The following is a 24,697-nucleotide window of genomic DNA, read 5'->3' as shown; positions in this document are numbered from 1 at the left end:
GTGGGTCGCTGACCCCCAAGTAGCCTAACTGGGAGGCACTCCCCAGTAGGGTCGGACTGACACCTCACATGGCCAGGTACTCCTCTGAGACAAAACTTCCAGAGGAACGATCAGGCAGCAGCATTTGCGGTTCACCAATATCCACTGTTCTGCAGCCACTACTGCTGATACCCAGGCAAACAGGGTCTGGAGTGGACCTCCAGCAAACTCCAACAGACCTGCAGCTGAGGGTCCTGACTGTTAGAAGGAAAACTAACAAACAGAAAGGATATCCACACCAAAAACCCATCTGTACGTCACTATCATCAAAGACCAAAGGTAGACAAAACCACAAAGATGGGGAAAAAACAGAGGAGAAAAACTGGAAACTCTAGAACTCAGAGTGCCTCTCCTCCTCCAAAGGAATGCAGCTCCTCACCAGCAATGGAACAAATCTGGACAGAGAATGACTTTGACAAGTTGAGAGACGAAGGCTTCAGAAGATCAAACTACTCTGAGCTAAAGGAGGAAGTTCGAACCAATGGCAAAGAAGTTAAAAACTTTGAAAAAAAATTAGACCAATGGATAACTAGAATAACCAATGCAGAGAAGTCCTTAAAGGACCTGATGGAGCTGAAAACCATGGCACAAGAACTACGTGATGAATGAACAAGCCTCAGTAGCCGATGCGATCAACTGGAAGAAAGGGTATCAGTGATGGAAGATGAAATGAATGAAATGAAGCGTGAAGAGAAGTTTAGAGAAAAAAGAATAAAAAGAAATGAACAAAGCCTCCAAGAAATATGGGACTATGTGAAGAGACCAAATCTATGTCTGATTGGTGTACCTGAAAGTGACAGGGAGAATGGAATCAAGTTGGAAAACACTCTGCAGGATATGATCCAGGAGAACTTCCCCAATCTAGCAAGGCAGGTCAACATTCAAATTCAGGAAATACAGAGAATGCCACAAAGATACTCCACAAGAAGAGCAAGTCCAAGACACATAATTGTCAGATTCACCAAAGTTGAAATGGAGGAAAAAATGTTAAGGGCAGCCAGAGAGAAAGGTCTGGTTACCCACAAAGGGAAGCCCATCAGACTAACAGCTGATGTCTTGGCAGAAACTCTACAAGCCAGAAGAGAGTGGGGGCCAATATTCAACATTCTTAGAGAAAAGAATTTTCAACCCAGAATTTCATATTCAGCCAAACTAAGCTTCATAAGTGAAAGAGAAATAAAATCCTTTACAGACAAGCAAATGCCGAGAGATTTTGTCACCACCAGGCATGCCCTAAAAGAGCTCCTGAAGGAAGCACTAAACATGGAAAGGAACAACCTGTACCAGCCACTGCAAAAACATGCCAAATTGTAAAGACCGTCGAGGCTAGGAAGAAACTGCATCAACTAACGAGCAAAATAACCAGCTAACATCATAATGACAGGACCAAATTCACACATAACAATACTAACCTTAAGTATAAACGGGCTAAATGCTCCAATTAAAAGGCACAGACTGGCAAACTGGATAAAGAGTCAAGACCCATCAGTGTGCTGTATTCAGGAAACCCATCTCACATGCAGAGAAACACATAGGTTCAAAATAAAGGGATGGAGGAAGATTTACCAAGCAAATAGAAAACAAAAAAAGGCAGGGGTTGCAATCCTAGTCTCTGATAAAACAGACTTTAAACCAACAAAGATCAAAAGAGACAAAGAAGGCCATTACATAATGGTAAAGGGATCAACTCAACGAGAGGAACTAACTATCCTAAATATATATGCACCCAATACAGGAGGACTGAGATTCATAAAGCAAGTCCTTAGTGACCTACAAAGAGACTTAGACTCCCACACAATAATAATGGGAGACTTTAACACCCCACTGTCAACATTAGACAGATCAACGAGACAGAAAGTTAACAAGGATACACAGGAATTGAACTCAGCTCTGCACCAAGTGGACCTAATAGACATCTACAGAACTCTCCCATCCAAATCAACAGAATATACATTCTTTTCAGCACCACACCACAACTATTCCAAAATTGACCACATGGTTGGAAGTAAAGCACTCCTCAGCAAATGTAAAAGAACAGAAATTATAACAAACTGTCTCTCAGACCATAGTGCAATCAAACTAGAACTCAGGATTAAGAAACTCACTCAAAACTGCTCAACTACATGGAAACTGAACAACCTGCTCCTGAATGACTACTGGTTACATAACGAAATGAAGGCAGAAATAAAGATGTTCTTTGAAGCCAATAAGAACAAAGACACAACATACCAGAATCTCTGGGACACATTCAAAGCAGTCTGTAGAGGGAAATTTATAGCACTAAATGCCCACAAGAGAAAGCAGGAAAGATCTAAAATTGACACCCTAACATCACAATTAAAAGAACTAGAGAAGCAAGAGCAAACACATTCAAAAGATAACAGAAGGCAAAAAATAACTAAGATCAGAGCAGAACTGAAGGAAATAGAGACACAAAATCCCTTCAAAAAATCAGTGAATCCAGGAGCTGGTATTTTGAAAAGATCAACAAAATTGATAGACCCCTAGGAAGACTAATAAAGAAGAAAAGAGAGAAGAATCAAACAGACACAACCAAAAATGACAAAGGGGATATCAACACCGATCCCACAGAAATACAAACTACCATCAGAAAATACTATAAACACCTCTACACAAATAAACTAGAACATCTAGAAGAAATGGATAAATTCCTCGACACATACACCCTCCCAAGACTAAACCAGGAAGAAGTTGAATCTCTGAATAGACCAATAACAGGCTCTGAAATTGAGGCAATAATTAATAGCTTACCAACCAAAACAAGTCCAGGACCAGATGGGTTCACAGCCGAATTCTACCAGAGGTGCAAGGAGGAGCTGGTACCATTCCTTTTGAAACTATTCCAATCAATAGAAAAAGAGGGAATCCTCCCTAACTCATTTTATGAGGCCAGCATCATCCTGATACCAAAGCCTGGCAGAGACACAACCAAAAAAGAGAATTTTAGACCAATATCCTTGATGAACATTGATGCAAAAATCCTCAATAAAATACTGGCAAATCGAGTCCAGCAACACATCAAAAACCTTATCCACCATGATCAAGTGGGCTTCATCCCTGGGATGCAAAGCTGGTTCAACATACGAAAATCAATAAACGTAATCCAGCATATAAACAGAACCAAAGACAAAAACCACATGATTATCTCAATAGATGCAGAAAAGGCCTTTGACAAAATTCAACAAGCTTCATGCTAAAAACTCTCAGTAAATTAGATATTGATGGGACATATTTCAAAATAATAAGAGCCATCTATGACAAACCCACAGCCAATATCATACTGAATGGACAAAAACTAGAAGCATTCCCTTTGAAAACAGGCACAAGACAGGGATGCCCTCTCTCACCACTCCTATTCAACACAGTGTTGGAAGTTCTGGCCAGGGCAATCAGGCAGGAGAAGGAAATAAATGGAATTCAATTAGGAAAAGAGGAAGTCAAATTGTCTCTGTTTGCAGATGACATGATAGTATATCCAGAAAACCCCATCGTCTCAGCCCAAAATCTCCTTAAGCTGATAAGCAACTTCAGCAAAGTCTCAGGATGCAAAATCAATGTGCAAAAATCACAAGCATTCTTATACACCAATAACAGACAAACAGAGAGCCAAATCATGAGTGAACTCCCATTCACAATTGCTTCAAAGGGAACAAAATACCTAGGAATCCAACTTACAAGGGATGTGAAGGACCTCTTCAAGGAGAACTACAAACCACTGCTCAATGGCCTTCAAGGAGAACTACAAACCTCTTGTATCCTCAAGAGGATACAAACAAATGGAAGAACATTCCATGCTCATGGGTAGGAAGAATCAATATCGTGAACATGGCCATACTGCCCAAGGTAATTTATAGATTCAATGCCATCCCCATCAAGCTACCGATGACTTTCTTCATAGAATTGGAAAAAACTACTTTAAAGTTCATATGGAACCAAAAAAGAGCCCACATTGCCAAGTCAATCCTAAGCCAAAAGAACAAAGCCAGAGGCATCACGCTACCTGACTTCAAACTATACTACAAGGCTACAGTAACCAAAACAGCATGGTACTCGTACCAAAACAGAGATATAGACCAATGGAAGGGAACAGAGCCCTCAGAAATAATGCCACATATCTGCAACTATCTGATCTTTGACAAACCTGACAAAAACAAGCAATGGGGAAAAGATTCCCTATTTAATAAATGGTGCTGGGAAGACTGGCTAGCCACATGTAGAAAGCTGAAACTGGATCCCTTCCTTACACCTTATACAAAAATTAATTCAAGATGGATTAAAGACTTAAATGTTAGACCTAAAACCATAAAAACCCTAGAAGAAAACTTAGGCAATACCATTCAGGACATATGCATGGGAAAGGACTTCATGTCTAAAACACCAAAAGCAATGGCAACAAAAGCCAAAATTGACAAATGGGATCTAATTAAACTAAGGAGCTTCTGCACAGCAAAAGAAACTACCGTCAGAGTGAACAGGCAACCTACAGAATGGGAGAAAATTTTTGCAACCTACTCATCTGACAAAGGGCCAATATCCAGAATCTACAATGAACTCAAACAAATTTACAAGAAAAAAACAACCCCACCAAAAAGTGGTAGAAGGATATGAACAGACACTTCTCAAAAGAAGACATTTATGCAGCCAAAAAACACATGAAAAAATGCTCATCATCATTGGCCATCAGAGAAATACAAATCAAAACCACAACGAGATACCATCTCACACCAGTTAGAATGGCGATCATTAAAAAGTCAGGAAACAACAGGTGCTGGAGAGGATGTGGAGAAATAGGAACACTTTTACACTGTTGGTGGGATTGTAAACTAGTTCAACCATTGTGGAAGTCAGTGTGGTGATTCCTCAGGGATCTAGAACTAGAAATACCATTTGACCCAGCCATCCCATTACTGGGTATATACCCAAAGGATTATAAATCATGCTGCTATAAAGACACATGCACACATATGTTTATTGCGGCACTATTCACAATAGCAAAGATTTGGAACCAACCCAAATGTCCAACAATGATAGACTAGATTAAGAAAATGTGGCACATCTACACCATGGAATACTATGCAGTCATAAAAAGTGATGAGTTCATGTCCTTTGTAGGGACGTGGATGAAGCTGGAAACCATCATTCTCAGCAAACTACCGTAAGTACAAACAACCAAACACTGTATGTTCTCACTCATAGGTGGGAATTGAACAATGAGAACACTTGGACACAGGAAGGGGAACATCACACACCGGGGACTGTTGTGGGGTGGGGGGAGCGGGGAGGGATAGCATTAGGAGATATATCTAATGCTAAATGATGAGTTAATGGGTGCAGCACACCAGCATGGCACATGTATACATATGTAACAAACCTGCACGTTGTGCACACGTACCCTAAAACTTAAAGTGTAATAATAATGAAATAAAAATAAAAAAAGAAATATAATATATATGCCAAATAGTTTGTTGTATCACATAATTTATCCCAAATGACTAAAATAACTTCATTAATTATGGACAATTTTACTAAAGCTACTGAACACTTGGAAAGGATCTACTTTTATGAGAGAGTGAAATTGCTTAGAAGAAAATACTGTAATACATTAGAAAATTATTTCATCCAAATGGGGCTATATGTTAGAGATCATCATTATAAATCAGAGAGGATGCTCATGTAACCTTTCAGTTAAGATTCATTTATGATACTGCCCTTTTTACATACCTCAACCAAAGACAAAATGTATCCCTAAGATGTGCACTTAGAGTCTCAGTTGTTTCCAATGGCAGTTCCAAACACATCAGTAGTAATAGAAGGTTGGCCCAAGTAGGGATGACGGCCATGTAAATAAATAAATTGCAAATATAAATCACTTTTCTACGCACAGAGCACTTTATTGAGTTGATGAATCAAAGTAAATTGTGTGCAAAAGACAAGTAAGAATGTCTCATATCAAAGTTCTTATGTTATTTATTGTGACTACAAAACTCTTCAGACACTCCTGGGCTATATTTCCTAAACTTGGTTCTGAACAACTTACCAAGATGATGTTTTATACATTATATCTTAAAGGAAGTCAGAAAGGATATACATTTTCAAAGAATGTATGAAATATGATTTTCAAAGAATATCAATTATGTTTTACGAAATAGAACAAAATATCATTTTAAATTAAGTGCTAAGTAATCTGAAAAATTTAAAATGTATTTTTAATGTGCTAAGTAATCTGAAAAATTTAAAATGTATAGTCAAGTTTCATTATTATAGAAAAGCTTTCCTGATAAAAGAGTATTTCATTTTTTAAAATCTTTACCATTTTCATAAGATTGTTTAATATCCCAGTTTCTTCAAAGGTTTGGCATTACAAGGAAAAATATTCTTTCATAGCTTATAAGCAAAAGATCTTTCACTATTAGTCAGCAACTTGAAAATATCAAATTTTTCAAAAGAAATACTCTTTTATCAGGAAAGCTTTTCTATAATAATGAAACTTGACTATACATTTTAAATTTTTCAGATTACTTAGAACATTAAAAATACATTTTAAATTTTTCAGATTACTTAGTACTTAATTTAAAATGATATTTTGTTCTATTTCATAAAACATAATTGATATTCTTTGAAAATACTAAGAGCATTAATACTGAATATAAATTGGAAGGCATATTAATTCTGAGTCAACTATAATACCTCTGTTGATGACTTTCCAATGACAATAATAAAACTATAACTAATTATCATAAACTAATATTTATTTAGCAGTTACTGTATGTCAGGAAAAGAAGAGTAAGTCAGAGTCTTACCCTACAAGAACTTACAATATAACAGGGATCATAATGTAAACACGTATGCAATCTTGGGACTGGGCAGTACATGAGAAGTGCAAAAAAAAGTATTTAATGTAGAATGCTATACGGTTACAGGGGAGGAAGGTGAACATTGATACCCTGAAACATCATAAAAGGTTTCATGGGAAAGCGGTAGCTGTACTGAAAGGTATAATTTCAAAATGCAGAGACAAAGGAAAAAAAAAGACATTTATAATGATGAAAATAATAATAATAATAAAATAGCTACCATTTATTAAGTGTTAATTCTATGTCCAACACTGGGATAAAGATAAGTGTTTTATATGTGTTAACTCACTTAATCCCACCCAGTCAGGTAGGTACTCATTCTTTCTCCATTTTACAAATGAAGAGACTGAAGTTAAATTACTTTCCCACAGTTACAGAAATATCAAGTTCACCCAAATTAAACTCTATTTCTAGCTGCTTATAGGCATCACCAAGTAAATAAAAATAGATTCCCATTGTCTGATGTCTCAAAATAAAGATTCCTTCCCAGTTCTACAATTTCTGTCCCCATTCCCTCAGTTTACCTGGTATGTAGAAATCATCTTTAACTCTTTTGTCACAATCCACATCAAATCAGTGACCAAGCCATGGGAGTTCTGCCTTTGCAGTTTCTCTCAAAGTTACTTTATTCTCTTTATTACTACAGCCATTATACATAATCACCCAAACCCTTAACCACCTTTGTTTATCTTAGCATCCAAACTCTCCAGTAATCTATGTATTGCTTTAACATACATTTATTATGTCTCAAACAACATGCTGAGCAATGGCAATACAAAGATGGATAAAGCATGACTCACGTACTCAAAGAATCTAGTTGATAGGCATATATAGAATGATGAGTAGATTTAACAAGATGAAGGGCTGAGGTATGGGGAGGAGGGGAACAGAAGTGTGTTTCAGGCAGAGAGACAGCACATGTGAAATTCTGAATGTGAGAGAGAAAATGGAATGTTCAAGGACACCAAGGTAATTGAATTGATAATGAGTAGGGAGAAAGTAGCTTAAGATTTAAAAGATTAACAAGGTGGGCGGGGGTTACATAAAATGCTACAGGGTAGCATTTCTTATTTTTCTCAACCCCAGCACTATTGACATCTTAGGCTGGATAATTCTTCACTTTATGGGAACTGTCCTGTGCATTATAGGATGTTTATTAGCATTCCTGGCTGCTACCCATTAGATGCCATAGCACCACCACCACCCATTGCAACAACCAAAAAGGCCTCCAAACATTGCCAAATGTCCCATAGGAGCAAAAATCACCTCTGGTTGAGAACCACTGGCATAGGACCTTGTAAGCTATGTTAAGATATTTTAACTTTATTCTAAGAGCAAGAGGGGCAGCGTGTGTAGCACTGTTAAGGAAGGACTAATTCTCAAGATTAGTCAAGAATGGAGACAGAGATGCAAATCAGGTGAGTAAGCAATATCTAAGTGTTATTTTTCTTGTTCTGCAGTGCTACCATTTCAGTGTAAGTGGGAAAGTGTTCTTTAGTATTCCCATCATATGCCATAATTATTTCTAGCTCTCTGCCTTTGGTCATGTGGGCTCTTAAAATCTAGAGTAACAGTTTTCTGATGATTCAAATCTCCCAAATTGACTTAAGTTCTAAATTTGGATAATCTTATGTCCTGACTTATTATCCTCCACAAAACCATTTCAGACTAACTTTTTCTCTTACCAAGAGTAATTGAGTAATTTTAATTCTTATGTCTGTGGTCTATACATCATACAATATCACCCTTTCTTTATTTAGTACTTTGGGATTATTTTATGGTTTATTCAGGCTCATAGTTGGTATCTTTGTGGACTAAATTATAAACTCCTAGAAAACAGAAACAATATGTTCTGCATGTTATACATTTTATACATCACAGAGTAAAATGTTTGCCAAGAACAGGTATCATTTTAATTAAATTCAGAATCAAGCATTATGTATCAAAATGTATGTTTATACCCTTCAACTAAGCAATTATTCTAATAGAACTCCATTATGGAAGTGGATAGGAAAACAAATATAAAATTAATAATTGAAACATCTATTATAGCAAAATGTTGGAGAAAACATGTTTTCTTTAATAAAGAAAATGAAAAATATGTATACTTATGTAACAAACCTGCCCGTTCTGCACATGAATCTCAGAACTTAATGTATAATAAAAAAATAAAATTACAAACCATTTAAAAAATGAAAAATAAATTATTAGTGTCTAGTGCAAAAAAAATCATGTTCTATTGTGTGATTTACCCACGATCTAGAATAAGATTCAGAATTAAACTTAACTTATTTTCTTATGTAAGTAAAGGTAAATCATTCTTACATTTAATGGTAAACCCCATTTTCTTAACTGTTAACTAGGAACAAATTTTGCTGATTCTTTGCATAGTTGGGGCTCCTAAATTAAGGATTTTATATCCCTCACACCACTTTGTAGGGAATGTATCAATAAAAAGTACGACCAGAGATCCTACTTTATGTAATTGGTTATGTGATGTTCTTAAGGAAATGAGTACTATGGATTTTTATCTTTACAAAAGCTTAAATTATGTAAGAAATAAGTGTTTAGAAAAATCCTCAAAGCCATATTTCTTAAAACCTCATGTAGAAAGACGAGGTTAACTTTGATGTACATGGTTATATTCCACTTATGTCATTTAAATGTGGTAGTTTCAGTATTTTATATTCAATATTTCAAATAGTTGGTGTTTCTACAACCCCTTATAAATTATAGTACAATTCCACTGGAAAGAACCTCAAAACGTATTGTCTAGATTTTTGGTTCAATCAAATAAGTGACTGAATAATCCAGAAACCAGTCTTTTTTTTTTTTTTTAGACAGAGCCCCACTCTGTCACCCAGGCTGGAGTGCAGTGGTGCACTGGCATGATCTCAGCTCACTGCAACCTCTGCCTTCTGGGTTTAAGTGATTCTCATGCCTCAGCCTCCTAGTAGCTGGGATTACAAGCGTGTACCACCACACCTGGCTAACTTTTTTGTATTTTTAGTAGAGACAGAGTTTCACCATGTTGGCCAGGCTGGTCTCCAACTCCTGACCTCAGGTGATCCACCCACCTCAGCCTCCCAAAGTGCTGGGATTACGGGCATGAGCCACCGCACCGGGCCGAGAAACTTTTCAAAAGCTCCAAATACTAAAGGATTTTATTTTTTCATAAACTGACAATAAAACCAAGAGAGGAGGTTTACTATATTTCCTATGTTTTAAATAACCTATAATCGGGCATGGTGGCTCACATCCATAATCCCAGAACTTTGGGAAGCCGAGGTGGGCAGATTACTTGAGGTCAGGAGTTCGAGACCAGCCTGGTCAATATGGTGAAACCTTGTCTTAACTAAAAATACAAAAATTAGCCAGGTGTGGTGGTGCATGCCTGTAATCTCGACTACCCCGGAGGCTGAGGCAGCAGAATCGCTTGAACCTGAGAGGCAGAGGTTGCAGTGAGCTGAGATCCCATCACTGTACTCTAGCCTGGGTGACAGAGTGAGACTGTCTCTCTAAAAATAAAAAATAATAATAATCTATAATTGAAAAACTGATTAGATTATTGCTTCTAAGAAATTCCAACATTTTACTCCTCAGTCTACCAAATACATTAAATGGGATAAGTTAGAATATCTAATTACAAATTTATTCCACTTTCATAAAGTCCTCAACACTAAAATCCTATTTTTAAAATCATCTTTTTAGGAGTTAAAAGCAAGGTCAAGGTTTCCTGCACTCCCTCTCCTCTTCTCCCACCTCCTGTGTAAGGATATTATCATTCACCATTATTTTAAACAACCTAACAACTTACACTCAAACTTGAGAGGCATTACAGACTTTCTTTGAAAGGTTAAGTGACCAAAACAAATCTGTCCAATTTTAGCTACTGAATGTGCTTACATGGGAATAAATTAGTTTAGCAGAGATGTTTTTTTTTTTAACCAGAGACATTGCCAGCTTTTATTTTGTCAGGTGATTCCAAAATCTCGACAATGCTTCCACCCTGTTTTAAACGAGAGCTAATGAGAGTAGATCTTCTTGTATGTCATCTTGGAAACTTTTCACAGGCATCCTCAAGCTCCTAATATAAAAGTAACCAAGGGGTGCCAATGATGAAAGACTCTGTTGCCATGGTGTCATCTTATAAATCATCAATTATTGCCTGTTATTATGAACGTGACAACCACATACTGTCATAAAAGGATTTGCATTTTAGTCTAGTTTTAAGATTTTTTTCCAGCATCATTTGCTTTGTAAAAGAAATGTCATGACAACCGCAGAACACTTAAGCTCGTTATCAAGTGATTCGGTATTCATTTGGACTTTGTCAGTTTGGCATTTTGGCATCCCAACCTCTTTTACATTATTGAGTAGTTTATTGTTTATCTTTACAGTTCATAAATATATTTCTAAGCATGAGTATATAGCATAATAACCTAAAACTAACAGAAGCAATGGGACTTTTTGGTTGCTATGACGACCTAAACTGATCAATTTTCTGTCACTGTTTTTAAAGAGGCACTCTCCTGTGGCCATAAATACTAATTACAAACGCAAGCCATTTGCTAACATGTTCAGTTTACAGATTAAAGCAGTTCATGCCTAATTTATCATTTAACTTGTCCTCCCACATTTGTAGTGTGGTACAGAATGAATAATAACTTCACTTGTTTACAACATTTTCAACTTAATATCACTAATTATTTTTGCAGTTGCTGGAATTTAGCTGTGCTGCTACAAGTTCAGTAAACTCAATAAATTTGTAAAGTGCAAGTAAAGATTCCTAAACATAATTTATGGATTGAGGTTGAAATTTTCGCTTAAAACTCCTTCCCATAACTGATCATTTAAAAGAAGATGGTTATATTTTACCTAATAAAGTTGTAAAATTATCAAGAACATACTTGCAAGAGTGTCCATCTATTCATTTCAATCAAATAAAGAACTAAGATATTTGGTTGAAAACTGTAGTGAATAATTTAAATGAAAGTACCAGTTGATACTACGAATGAATAGTCTAGCTTTTGAAAGAAAGCAGTAGTACCCTAAAACTTAAAGTGTAATAATAATAAAAAAATTAAAAAAAAAGCAGTAGTTTCAGGTGTGGGGTCAGGGAATAATAATAAATCCATAAGGCAGTAAAGTCATAGTACTGTATGGTCTAATATTAAGCCCTCCCTTTCTCACCGAAACACATATTTTATATAAGCCTTAAAGTCTATATTTTTTTGAGCAAGAGAGATAAAGATGGGGAGAAAATTGCTATTTCAGAGTGTGAATAACAGCAATGCCATAAAATTAACTATCATTAGAGAATTTCTGACTCCGACCAACACCTGTGGAAAATGTTAGGCCACCATTATCCCATACAGAGTTTTTTTAACTAAAACATTTCTGTTTTCTAGCATTCATGAATTACATAACGGACAAAGGTATGCTAGTATATATAATTATGATTTAAATATTAAGAAAGGAAAGACCGCCTAAACTGATCTTGACCATTGTCTCACTAATCCCAAAGCCTAGAATTTGATTGAAATATTTTTGCAATTTCCAAAGCTACATGGGTTCTTCCTAGACTTCAAATATTAACGTAGCATTTCCAGGGAGGCTGACAACTTCTCACATTCAAATACAATAAACATGCTCCAGTTGATTCTCTGTAAAGAGAAGCTAGAAACTGAAAAGTTTACCTCTGGGAATACGTACAGAATACATTGCTTTGTGGGGAACTAGGCAAAATGGGAGACATGAGGGCCCTATTACTATCTCCAAACTATTCTCACCAAAATATATTGCTTAACAGGGCCTAACTTGCCACCCCCATCAAAGCTTTACTCTGTCTTCAATTTTATAAAAGAGATCCTTTCCATAACTCCTGATAACACAAATTATACATCCAAAGAAAGTAAAAATCCTTTAGTGGATCTCCTGTGGTTGCACAAGAAGGAGTGACAAAGCGCTTCCAACTGCTTCTCAACCCAGCAGCTGTAGCCTCAACACTCTAGGGCTCCAAGGGCCTCCTGACAGCCTGTGCTCACAGGTGCTCCTCTTCTTCTAGCACCAGCTCAGTGACTCTGCAACAGGAATTTTACATCACCACAGAATTGAGGTGAAAGCTTCCGTGCCCTTATTTCAAAAGAAAATCTGGTCAGCTTGAAGCAATGAAAACTAATCAGAATGCAGCCAGCCATTGGCTGGGAGCACATGCTCAGCAAAACAAAGGCTAGAATCAAAAGTTTGGGGGCTTTTTTTGCATATATATAGCCATTTCAACTGTATGTTTCTGCCTGCATTTTGTTACATGGACTTCTAATATCAAAAAGTAATTTATAAAATGTCATAAACTGCTATACAATAGTTGGTGAGAAATAGAAAATACTGTAACTGTTAGTAATATAATTCAATTGCTCAATAAATATTTATTGAATATTGAAACCTAAATGCCAGGAAAATATGCTAGATACCAAAGAGACAATGGTTAGCAAAACAAAGGCATGGTCCTGACCTTTACAGTGTTTAGGAAATTTGCATTGCATTATGCATTTTCAAAGAATTCTTATAAGTTTTGGTTTTACTCATTTTTGCTTTTCATAACAACCCTGGAAGAGAAATTCCTAGGTTCATTTTATGGATTAAAAAAATAGAGACTTCTAGATGTTAAGTGATTTGCTTGTTATCATAGAGCCAGTAGATGGTCCAGTGAGGGACTGAACACAAGATTTCCAAAGACAAATTCCAGCCTCTTACCACTCGTATGGCATTTCCTAAAGTGCATTTTATGGAATACTAGTTTCCAGAACAAAAAGCTACTTTAATCAAAAAAGACTGGAAAGCCTTCTATATAATATATTTTCTTATAGAATCACAAAGCAAATTAACAAATTATAGGCTCCAAGAAGACCTGCAGTAACCAAGTTTGTTTACCTTTATGTAATCCCATATTTCCCAAATTTATTTGACCCCAAAACCCTCTCTGAGAAAAATAAAATGAGCCCAGAGTGACTCACAAACTGAAGATTAAGTAGTGTATTGGGATGCGGGATAAGGGGATAGGTTTCAGGTAGGACATGTATCTTGGAGTTACATAGCACATTTCTAAACCTATGCATGAAAATTAAGGTGTGTGACTGTAGAAGACTATGAGGCTTTTCATTCTTTTCTTGCTGCTGGATGTTATGAGAGTAATGGGCAAATTCATATGGTGAGAGAATAAGACTTATGTGCATTACCAGGATGACGGAAAATTTAGGAGACAAACAAGAAAATGAAACAAAGAGAGACTCTCTGATCCTCTTTTTTGGCCACCTTTAGCACTTTCTTAGGATTGAGCAGATCAAAAATTCTCCTAACCACTACTTGAAGAAATGGTTTCTGACTCTAGGACTGGAGCAGGAAATATACAAGATGAGTCTGGAACATCTAGTGCAAGAAAGTACGGAAGTGTATGAAAAAATCCACAATGTTGGGGGCGTGTCAAAGGTACGCAGGAGCCTACTGAAAGAGCTCCCAATGGCCAATGCTGAAACAATTTAAGCAATAAAATAAATATTGTAGTACCGGATTATAACCCAAAGCATAAAATAAACACCTAGAAGTCTATGCTGATATAAATAAGTAATTGAATAAATACATAAATGTGACAGAAAAGGCAAATCCCCCATTTAGAAGAATTCCAAATAATTTTGCACAGTGACTGCTTTCCAAAGACTGCCAAAGGGTATAATATAGAAAGAAAGAAAAAAAAAGTAAGAGAGTAAACTTTACAATAGAAAAACCTGACAGATACTTCCTGAGCCCTGTGATCAAGGTCAATCTCAACAGTAATAAGTCAAAAGAATAGTATATACCCTTGATATGATATGATGAAAATGGCATTTTGCCTCTGGGGTCTTTCCCCCAAAAACACATAACCCCAATTTAATCATGAAAAAAGCATCAGGTGAACCCCAGTTGAGGGACATCCTACGAATACCTGACCACTACTCCTCAAAACTATCAAGGTCATTGAAAACAAGGAGAGAAACTGTTACAGCTGAGAGGAGCTTTAAGAGACCTGCGGATTAAATAAAGTGTGATGTCCTACATTTTGGAACAGAAAAGAAACATTAGAGAAAAACTGAAGAAATATGAGTAAAGTATAAACTTAGTTAACAGTGTATCAATACTGGTTCATTAGTTGGGACAAATTGATTCTGTAATTGTAAGATGTTAACAACAGAGGAAACTGGCTACGGGGTGAATGGGAACTCTCAGTGCAGTATTTGCTTTTTTTCTGTATTTTATTTTTAAAACTGTCCTAAAAATAAAAGTGTATTTTAAAACACACACACTGCCTTTAACCACTTCTGTGCTGAACCCAAGGTTATTAAAAAGTGCTTTACCCCACATTAATTGTATCTAATTTAGTTCCAAAATTCAGAGTGATTTTTGAAGATAGAGATCTGGACAGTCATAAACTATGTAAAGCACAATGTGATTTTAATGCTACTAAAAAGTAAAATATAGTCATCACTCGATATCCCAGGGGGATTGGTTCCAGGACCCCCAAAGATGCAAAAATCTATGGATGCTCAAGTCCCTTATGTAAAATGACATAGTATTTGCATATAACCTGTGCCCATCCTTCTATATGCTCTGAATCATCTCTAAATTATTTATAATACCTAATACAATGTAGATGCTACATAAATTGTTGTATACTGAATCTTTATTTGTATTTGTTTTTATTGCTGTCTTGCTATTTTTATTGTTTGTTTTTTTTTTCAAATATCTTCAATCCAAGGATGCAGAACCATGGATACGAAGGGCTGCCTCTATGTATACACCATTTTTAAATGGGATGTGTCAATCAGATGTTCCAAATCCCTTCACTTAATGTTCTGAATACAGTGGGTGCTATAATGCCAAGTATAATTGATGATAAAAAATAAAAACTACTATCTTCTTTATACCTAATATATTAGAAACATTAATATGGGATTTAGTGGGTATTTGTAAAACTTGCAGCATAAAGCATATAACGTCACCATTTTTGTAATTTAGACTAGTTTCATTTTAAAGCAACAAAACAATACAGATCTGTTGACAAACTATGTTACACTAATATACTGTTTGGCTAGGACTAGCCAGCTAAAAGGAAAATGTCCAAATTGAAATAAAAATGTTCAAATAAAAACCAAAGAAAATTTGGTTTATATATTTCAGAAAAAGTATTCTCTATTGGAAGAGTATTTTATAATGATAAATCAGTTCACAATCCTTTTAAACTCTCCTAATTGTAAAGCATGGCTGCTGTTATTAACAGGGTTTGATGTTTTATATGTTTTAATAGCTTTTGCACATTTTTAAAAACATCTGGAACACTGTCTCAGTTGATACAGTATTTTGAATCATAAATTATGAATATCACTAACATAAATCTATTGATTGAGCTACACATTTTTTACATCTCACCTTTCTAATGGATTTATCTTAAAACAACTTCACATTTTATTGCTGATTCATTTTATACTTGCCCTCTTTTGAACATTAACATTAGTTTAAAAACAAAAATTCCAATGATAGCCTAAAATAACAAAAGATCTTTAGAGTCCTCATACACTGGGAGAAGAACCCATTGAGCAATTGAATTCTTTGTATTGAAAACTCAGTGTTATCAAAAACAGAAAGCAGGACATGTCTTTAGGGCACGTTGCCATGGAGCATAATTCCTTCAAGGACTACAAACCATAATAGTCCTATTTCTTAACATTATTTTTGTAGCTTTCATCAAGATGTATTACAAACCCTACCAATTTAGGGACAATGCCTTGCCTTTTCAAATGCATTCATACTGGGTCTTAGAATCAACTCCATTTTAGAAACTAATTAGTTACACTGACAAACTTTTAAGAATAGGGCTATACAATTTTAGAAAATGTCACCACTCTTTTGTAAATTAATGATATGTTCCCCATTGCAAAATAATAGGTGGTTATGAGCCTTTCCTCTTTATCCTGTCTCAGTCATTTAGTTACATCTACCCTGTGCCCTCCAGAGAAATTCATGGTCTGTCACCCTACTCATTGGTGTATAGATTTATGGATATTTCAGCAGTCCCTTCATTTTCACATCACTAGGCAACTCTTTGGAGTTTAAAAGAAACGACAGACTTCACCTGAACATTCAGATAAGTATCCTCCAATTTCAAAAGTCTATTTTCTTTCTGTAATCCCACTTTGCTTTCATTTTTAAAGAAACACACAGCCTGAGACACCTTTGCATTATTAAATGCACATGCAAAACATTACATTATTATGCTACACGTGGCTAAGAAATTTTAGTATTCACAGGATTATGGTAATTAAGTCTTCCTTCACATTGGGTGATGTGACACTTGCTTGACTATAATGTCACTCCACTTAAAGTCTGTGTAAACAACATTATCTTAGTCACTCTGCATTACAATTCCAACTGTGAGAAATATTACAAGGTCAGAGTGGACAAGAATGTAGGTAATCCCAAAGAAACAGCATGTAAATGACTTGCTCAAGGTTCAAACTGGGTTTTCAATAATAAAAGAAAATATTTTATAGTAATATTATAGTAGTATTATCTAGATGCCGTCCTTGGCAAAGCACATGGGTATTCTTGAAGTCAGTGGTCAAGACAAACGTGTCCATGGTTTTGACGTTTTTTTGATAAAAGATAACAAGTTTTGTTTGCTAAGGCTTCATTCAGACTAACAAAAGTGGAGATACTCAATAAGGAGTAGTTCAAGGAACGACTGCAATTGGTTTTGCGAATAGAGATGTATCAACGCGTCAAATACATATAGCATTTCTGAATAATGCAGGTGATAAAGGCCATATGACAATGTTCATATTTCCTCCTTTCTTGTTTTTTAATAAATACTGAGCAACTGCAATATATTTTTTAAGGAGAGTACTAATTTCCCAATAGTCTTGTCAGTTACTTGGTGAAATATGTCCAAGAAGTGTTGTCTTGAAAATGTTCTGACCTACATCTTTGAAACTGTATGAAAGATTTTGAGATAGCTTGTGTTTTAAGTGATTTATTTCGTGTTTATGAAAAAAATTAGCTAACCCAGTTGAATCTCCACATAGGATAGGTAGGATCTGGGCAGAAATACTGTAGATTATCTTGGCAGAGATTTTGATTCTCTGAACTAGTGGAAGCAACACAATAAAATAGTGGTTTCCAGAGTATGCTTCAACTAAAAACAGGATGGCAATTAGCAAAAATAGCAATGAAAGCTCTTAAATATGGGCCCCACAGTCCGTTAACAAACAGGCCCAAAGCAACTTAAGTGGGATTCTCTAGGCTTATTGTTACATTTGGACAATTAGGTATATGTATGCAAATTGTATTAATCTGAAGATAATTTGAACAAAGTGTGTGAACCACAATTTTCTTGTAATATCTGGTGTTGAAACTCTGTAGGAGGTCAATTCACTTTCTAGGAATGTTATAGTCAAAACATTTTCCCAGGACTATTTATAGAAAGAAAGGTCTCTAAGAATGTCTTCATCACAAGAGATTAACTGATTTATATTTTGTTTGCCAGAACTGGCACCTTCTATAAGTAGAAGCTTCACTCGTAACCAGTGTTCAATGTCCTCACAGGTTAAGTTTTCTTTTTAAAAGTCATTGAAAATAGCAGATATTCTGTGCTGGTAAGAGGGTGTGTGTGTGTGTGTGTGTGTGTGTGTGTGTGTGTGTGTGTGAATGTAGCATATTTGCAACTCTGAGAATTTAAATAAAATCAGTTTCTACTGATTTCCTTTTCTACTTTAATTTCCTATAATATTAGACAGTTTGGTTTCTAACTCAGTGGTCTTTCCCATACACATAGAATCTAAGAAAAGCTGAAAGTTCTGTGTTAAACCTCAGGATAAAGATCCAGATCTTTCAAATAAAAAGTCTCTCTCCAAACACAAAATCTAATTACTTAACCCCTTATTCAAAAAGAAATAAAGGGGGCACGTGTCTCAGGACCTCCTGAGGCTGTTTCATGGGCTCGTGTCCTTAGAAAAAACGAAAAGAAAAGAAAGAAAGAATATACAGAGTCGTCAACCTGAGTCCTCTCTCTACTTTAAGTAGTTACGTGTAGCACCATAAAAGTACTGCTGGAATCAAACATTAAATGAGCTGAAAATCTTGAATATTTTCTTCTGAATCAGAAATGTGCATAAAAAGAGCTTGAAAGCAAACACAAAGTCAAAACAAATAGTTGTTGAGCTTTCATTGTTTTTTATTTCAGCATTTAGAATGTGACGCTTTGAAATGGGAAAAACTGAACATGAATTCAAAATCATGTGTCACGTCTTCTCTTCCACCATCCACCCCTAACTGTCCTTGAATTAGAAGAAATGTAAATACAATGACGGTCAAGTTATGATCTTATTAACTGAGCCAGAGAGAGTGTTACAACAATTTTCACAAATTGACCAAATTCAATTTTCTCCTTATGTTTTATGCACAATAAGTAAATTATAGCTTCAAGGAAAAGGGAAGATATGTATCATAGATCAAAGCATATACTATTTATCTAACAGATTGTTTAGTCTAATACTGTAACTTAAAAGATGCAGCAACTGAGGTCCAAAGCCACAGATTTATGTGCAGAGTTAAGTCCATGGCCTTATGACTCTTTTTTTCCCCAGAGCTCTTGCTGTTATACCATACTGTCTCGTCAAATGAAAGTTTATGGGAAAGTGCTTGTAACCTAGACAATACTTTACAAATTTAAAATAGTATCTTTAATCCTTATCTTAATTACATATGTTTTATGATGAAGAATAATGACAAAAATAGTATCTGTAAACATTGTTATCTGTGCTAAGTGATCAGAATCAATATTTCATATGTATGTGTATAATCATAAGAGAATAAAAAGAATTATTTTTTCTTCAAACAGATCGTTCATTAAAAATATCTACTACACTGGCAATAATGTGAGGAAATGGGACCTCTTGTATATTGCTGGTAGGAGAGTAAATCAGAACAGCTTTGGAGAACAATTTGGCAGTAACCATTAAAGTTGAAGACACACATAGCCCACAACCTAGAAATTGCACTTCTAGGCTGATATCCTAGGGAAATACTCCCATATGGGTGCAAGACATGTCCATTGCAGCACAGTTTCCAACAAAAAATTGGAAACAACCTAATTATCAACCTATGGATATAGGAAAGAATTATCAAATTGTGTTATACAAGGTAGTATAACGGACAATTAAAAAATAAGTGAACTAGATTTATATATATCAATATGGATAAATCTCAAAAACATAATGTAAAAATACTTAAAAAGAATAGTATGATATCACACCAGTTTGATACATCTTAAAACACAAAAATAAAAAAAAACACAAAAATCAACATTGTATACTGTTTGTGTATAAATACACACATAATTTTAAAAAGACACAGCAACGATACACACTGATTTTAGGATTAGTGGTCATCTTTCATTTGTGGAGTAAAAAGGAGATTATTGTTAGTCATAATATTAATGTTTCACAGATACAAATTTTTTTCAGATACAATTTTTCAAATTAAACTGTGGATTAAGTGTAGCAAAATGTAGACCTGAATATTGATCCACAAGTTTTTCTCAGTATTTCCTGCTGTGTCCTTATTTTTTCTTCCTGCTCTATCTGAACTATTTTATAATTAATCTTGCTAACTTATTACACTATCAAAATGATGCTACCAAACTTGATTTCTGAATGGAAATGTCATTTTTCAATAAGTCATTTAATATATAATAGTAAATGAGGTGTTTTTCTAATTAGTCTGATTCCATTTGGCCGGTTATAAAATATATTGGCCCAAGGCATATGAGCTTTGAAACTAGACTGCTTTGATTCAAATGCTGTCCCTAGTATTTATAGGCTGTATGTCCTTGGGTAAATCATTTAACCTTCTCTGTGACTCAGTACCACCAACTGTAAGACAACGATTATAATTGCAGCACCTATCTTATAGAGTTGTTATGGTGATTAAAAGAACTAATATGTGAAAATCAGCTGAACTCACATTTGATAAATGTTAAATATTATTATGTCTTGGCAAAAAAAGAGGATTAATTGTTCATCAATATTTTATCCTGAATTATCTTATTTATATGTCTATGCTGGTCAAATGCATCAAATAATCACTCATTTCTTAAATTCTCTACCTTTGAGGATTAACCACTTAACTAAAGATCCTTAATTATTAGAGTTTTAGTAAATAAGTTTCATTAATTAGTATATTTAAACATATTGCATCCCAATCATGTAACAGATTACTTGTGGTCAAAGCTAGCTGATGATCTGGAAAGGGCAGCACTGTCTACCCAAATTTTATTTAAGTAAACATCAGCTATTTTGCACATTGTCATATGTGTTGACCAGTTACTCAACAATTTCTCATCTTTTACGTGTGTTTGTGTTAAATCTGGAACTAGAATGATTTGTCAAGGAATGAGATTTTTTCTAGTTTATTTAGGATTTGAGATAATGCCTTCAATTCTTTCTCTTTCTTTTTTTTACTTTTCTTTTTAAAGTTCTCGACTTTCTCATCAGAAATGAAAATGTTAATTTACCATCCTCACTAAGGATTTATGGTACAAATCATTGTGACCATTAAAGCAGGTTTAACAGTGGGGTGTTTTTCTTTCTCTTTTTCTTTCTTTTTTTTTTTTCTAGAGAGATTGGAATTTAATTGTTTCCTTTTTAGACAAATATGCTTTTGGATTGCCAGTGATGAAGGGGGCATACAGATGTCAAAAACATTGTAGCACAGTGGGATTATGTGCTAAGGTCCATGGCAGGACAGACAAACAAGCAGAGTCTCAGATCAGTCAAACAGTTACCTTTTAATAAAATCTCAGATGACCAACTTTGTTTTATCTTTGCCAATGCCTATCAAAAGTTCAAATGAAGTTTTGTTGTGTTAACTGCTTACATTTCTTTTATTTCTTATTTTAACCATTTGTAAAAATAAAGGAATTTCGCTAGATGGAATTGGGAATTTGTTTAAAGGCAAGCCAATTTAAAATAAAACAACACATGTTATACACATGGCTTTCTTCTTATTAAAACAAAATAAATTGGACTTTAAATAGAAACCTTAATTATGTTATGTGATGAGAACTATACTTAAGTATTCTTTTGTGGACATGGCAGTAATAATCAGTTTCATACTGCATTTCACTGATAACATGAAAGCAAAAAAATACTAATTTAATTTTAATTTTCAAATCACTTGAAGGAAAAACTATATTGCCTATTTTGAAGTAGTAAAAAATAAAACCCACAAAGTGCATAACCACCATTCTGAGTACCAGAATAATTATTTGTAAGCACTCCCACTGGTTATTTATTCACCTTATATGAATTTTCCATGACCAAAGAAAGGCTTTAGGTGCATTTATAACAAACTGTGATTCTTTTTGCAATTGCAATATCTTGAGGTCTCACAATTTAGAGCAGAGGTCGCAAACCGACAGCCCATGGGCTATATCCTGACCCCAGATGGATTTTGTTTTGCCTGTGCAGTGTTGCTTTTTTTGTTTTGTTTTGCTTTTTATTGAGTTAGTTACCAACATTTAAGAATTGGAGAATTTCATGGAAAAATCGTAATTCCCAGCTTCTCTTAAAAAAGTCAGATCTTAACAACACTGAGCCTGCATTCCCACATGGTAATAATCAGCCAAACTGAGTAATAGCCACCACTTTGGAAAAGAATATATACTCCCTGGTTCACCATAGTCCCCACCACTCTATATTGCTTGTAGTCTTTCATTTATGTTACCAGCCTTGCCTCAGTAGGCATTAGAGTTTGCGACTCTCCTGGTTTCTCTATAGTTTATGTGAGTGACTTGATACATATACTTTCAAAAACACTTCATGGTTTTTCTCTGATTGCAATAAATGTAAAAATATTATATATATATGTACATATGAAAAGTATGTTTTGATAATCCAGAAATAAATCTATATAGTTATAAATTGCTGCTATATTTAATGAAGAAAGAACTTGCTTAATTTGCTTGTCATTTTACTAGAAAATCAAAAATACAGTGAAAGCCAGTTTCAATGCCTGAATTCAATTGCATTCATATAAAATTGGAAACACTTTCAATATCCAAGCCTAGACTCAAAACATAATCCATTTACTATTTTACAGTTAAACTCAGTCATTAATAAAATCTAGTGGGTTTTAGTCTCCCCAGCATTGATATCATTGTCTAATAGAAAGTTTGGCACTTAAGGAGGCACATCCACTGCTTCAGGTCACTTGGGTATTATTTAGTGTGCATGACATGTAAAACTAACTTTTAATATAGAAAATGTCACAAATACTAGAAACACCACCATAGTGATGTTTTATTTTGTATGTTGAAAATCCAGGATAAATCCATGGTGTAGTCCTCATCTCCCCTACACCTCCATGACATTTTTCTTATAGAAAAATATGGATAAAGCCTGCATCAAGGGCAGCCCTAAAGAAAGGGGCAAAAAAAAAAAATCACCAAAAGTTAATGTAACCTGAGAAAGAAGTGTGGAAGAGGGGCACTACTGACAGGAACTATCAAAATATATTTTAGGATCATGGGCTCCCCCCCTTGGCCCTTGTCTCTGAGTCACTGTGTGTTCTTTTCACCACTACAACCTAAAATGTCTGAGGCCTGGAACAATATATTATCTCTGATTGCCCTTTTACTAAGATTTTCATAGATATTTTAAGAGGTTTCAAGTATAAATCTTCTTAGACTTCCAAATATTTGTTTAAAATATATTAGAAGAAAATAATTTAAATGTTTTAGAACTTCTAACATGCCTACAACACATATCTGTGCCTAACGCTTAGAATGACTCAGAAGATTAGAAAGCCAGATTCTTTTCCATTATCGTTGTAGCACACTTAATAGCCTGTGCTGCCCTGCAAAAGTGAATGTACCTTCCTAAGCATTCCAGAACAAAGGGGCGGGTGGACATCTGAATAACTTCCCCATTATTTTACATAGCTGTCAAAGTTTTTATGTCAGTGATGTTCACTCAACCCCAACCAACCTTGCAGCCTTTCTCTGACTTCTGCTTTATAACCTCCAACTGGATGGACAGATTGTAATTCACTCTTTGGATTTCATTTTTTCTAATGAACTGAGGATTAAGCAAGATTCAGCATTTGCTGCTGAAAATTTTAAATGGCTCTACTTTCCTACCTTAGTGAGTATAGTACAGGGAACAAGATTATGAAAGTGTGGCTGAATCTGTACAGGCTCCAGGACATTCTCAGGAATTTGATTTTTAAAAAATAAATACATAAATACCTGTTAACAGCTTGTTTTCTTGTCATTTGCCTCTTCCTTCTAAAAGGAGAGTGTAGCAGAAAATAAATAAATAAAACTGGTTAATTGAGAGTTCCGGTTAGTTAGCTTCCAATTAAGCAAGGCTTTATTATATTTCACAAAACATCTTCCTAAATTCTGCAGAAATTTTAGATAGGTTACACACAATGAAACACCAGCAGGGAAGAGCACATAGAAGGTAAGGAAGCCTGAATTGCTATTAGTGTTTTAAATATATGAATAATGTTAGCACATTTCTAGTATAATCCCCATTGACTAAAGAATAATGTGAAATGTCATGTGGTTTAGGGCTTTTCCATATATGAAGACAAGGAAATAAGGTTATAGATTTCTGTTGAAGAAAGTGGCCTTGGGTCGTAACAATTCCAAAAAAAATCAGCAATATTATATCTTTTCCCTCTCTCTCAGA

The 24,697-nt window shown here is 35.0% G+C and overlaps 1 protein-coding gene across 6 annotated transcripts in view; it reads right to left on the bottom strand.

Annotated features, from left to right (window-relative positions):
• DACH2 (dachshund family transcription factor 2) overlaps positions 1-24,697 on the bottom strand; it is a 672,286-nt gene that overhangs the window by 424,483 nt on the left and 223,106 nt on the right. For 3 of the 6 annotated variants that reach the window (XM_054544811.1, XM_002831855.3, XM_054544813.1), the window contains exon 2: positions 24,250-24,288. The exons of the other annotated variants lie outside the window; for them this stretch is intronic. In XM_054544811.1, the coding sequence (XP_054400786.1) occupies positions 24,250-24,288 (39 nt within the window). The remainder of the gene's footprint in view (positions 1-24,249; positions 24,289-24,697) is intronic. 6 annotated transcript variants of the gene reach the window in all.

This window comes from Pongo abelii, chromosome X, assembly GCF_028885655.2.
Source record: "Pongo abelii isolate AG06213 chromosome X, NHGRI_mPonAbe1-v2.0_pri, whole genome shotgun sequence".
Lineage (NCBI taxonomy): Eukaryota > Metazoa > Chordata > Mammalia > Primates > Hominidae > Pongo > Pongo abelii.
This window is presented reverse-complemented; position numbering and strand designations above follow the sequence as displayed.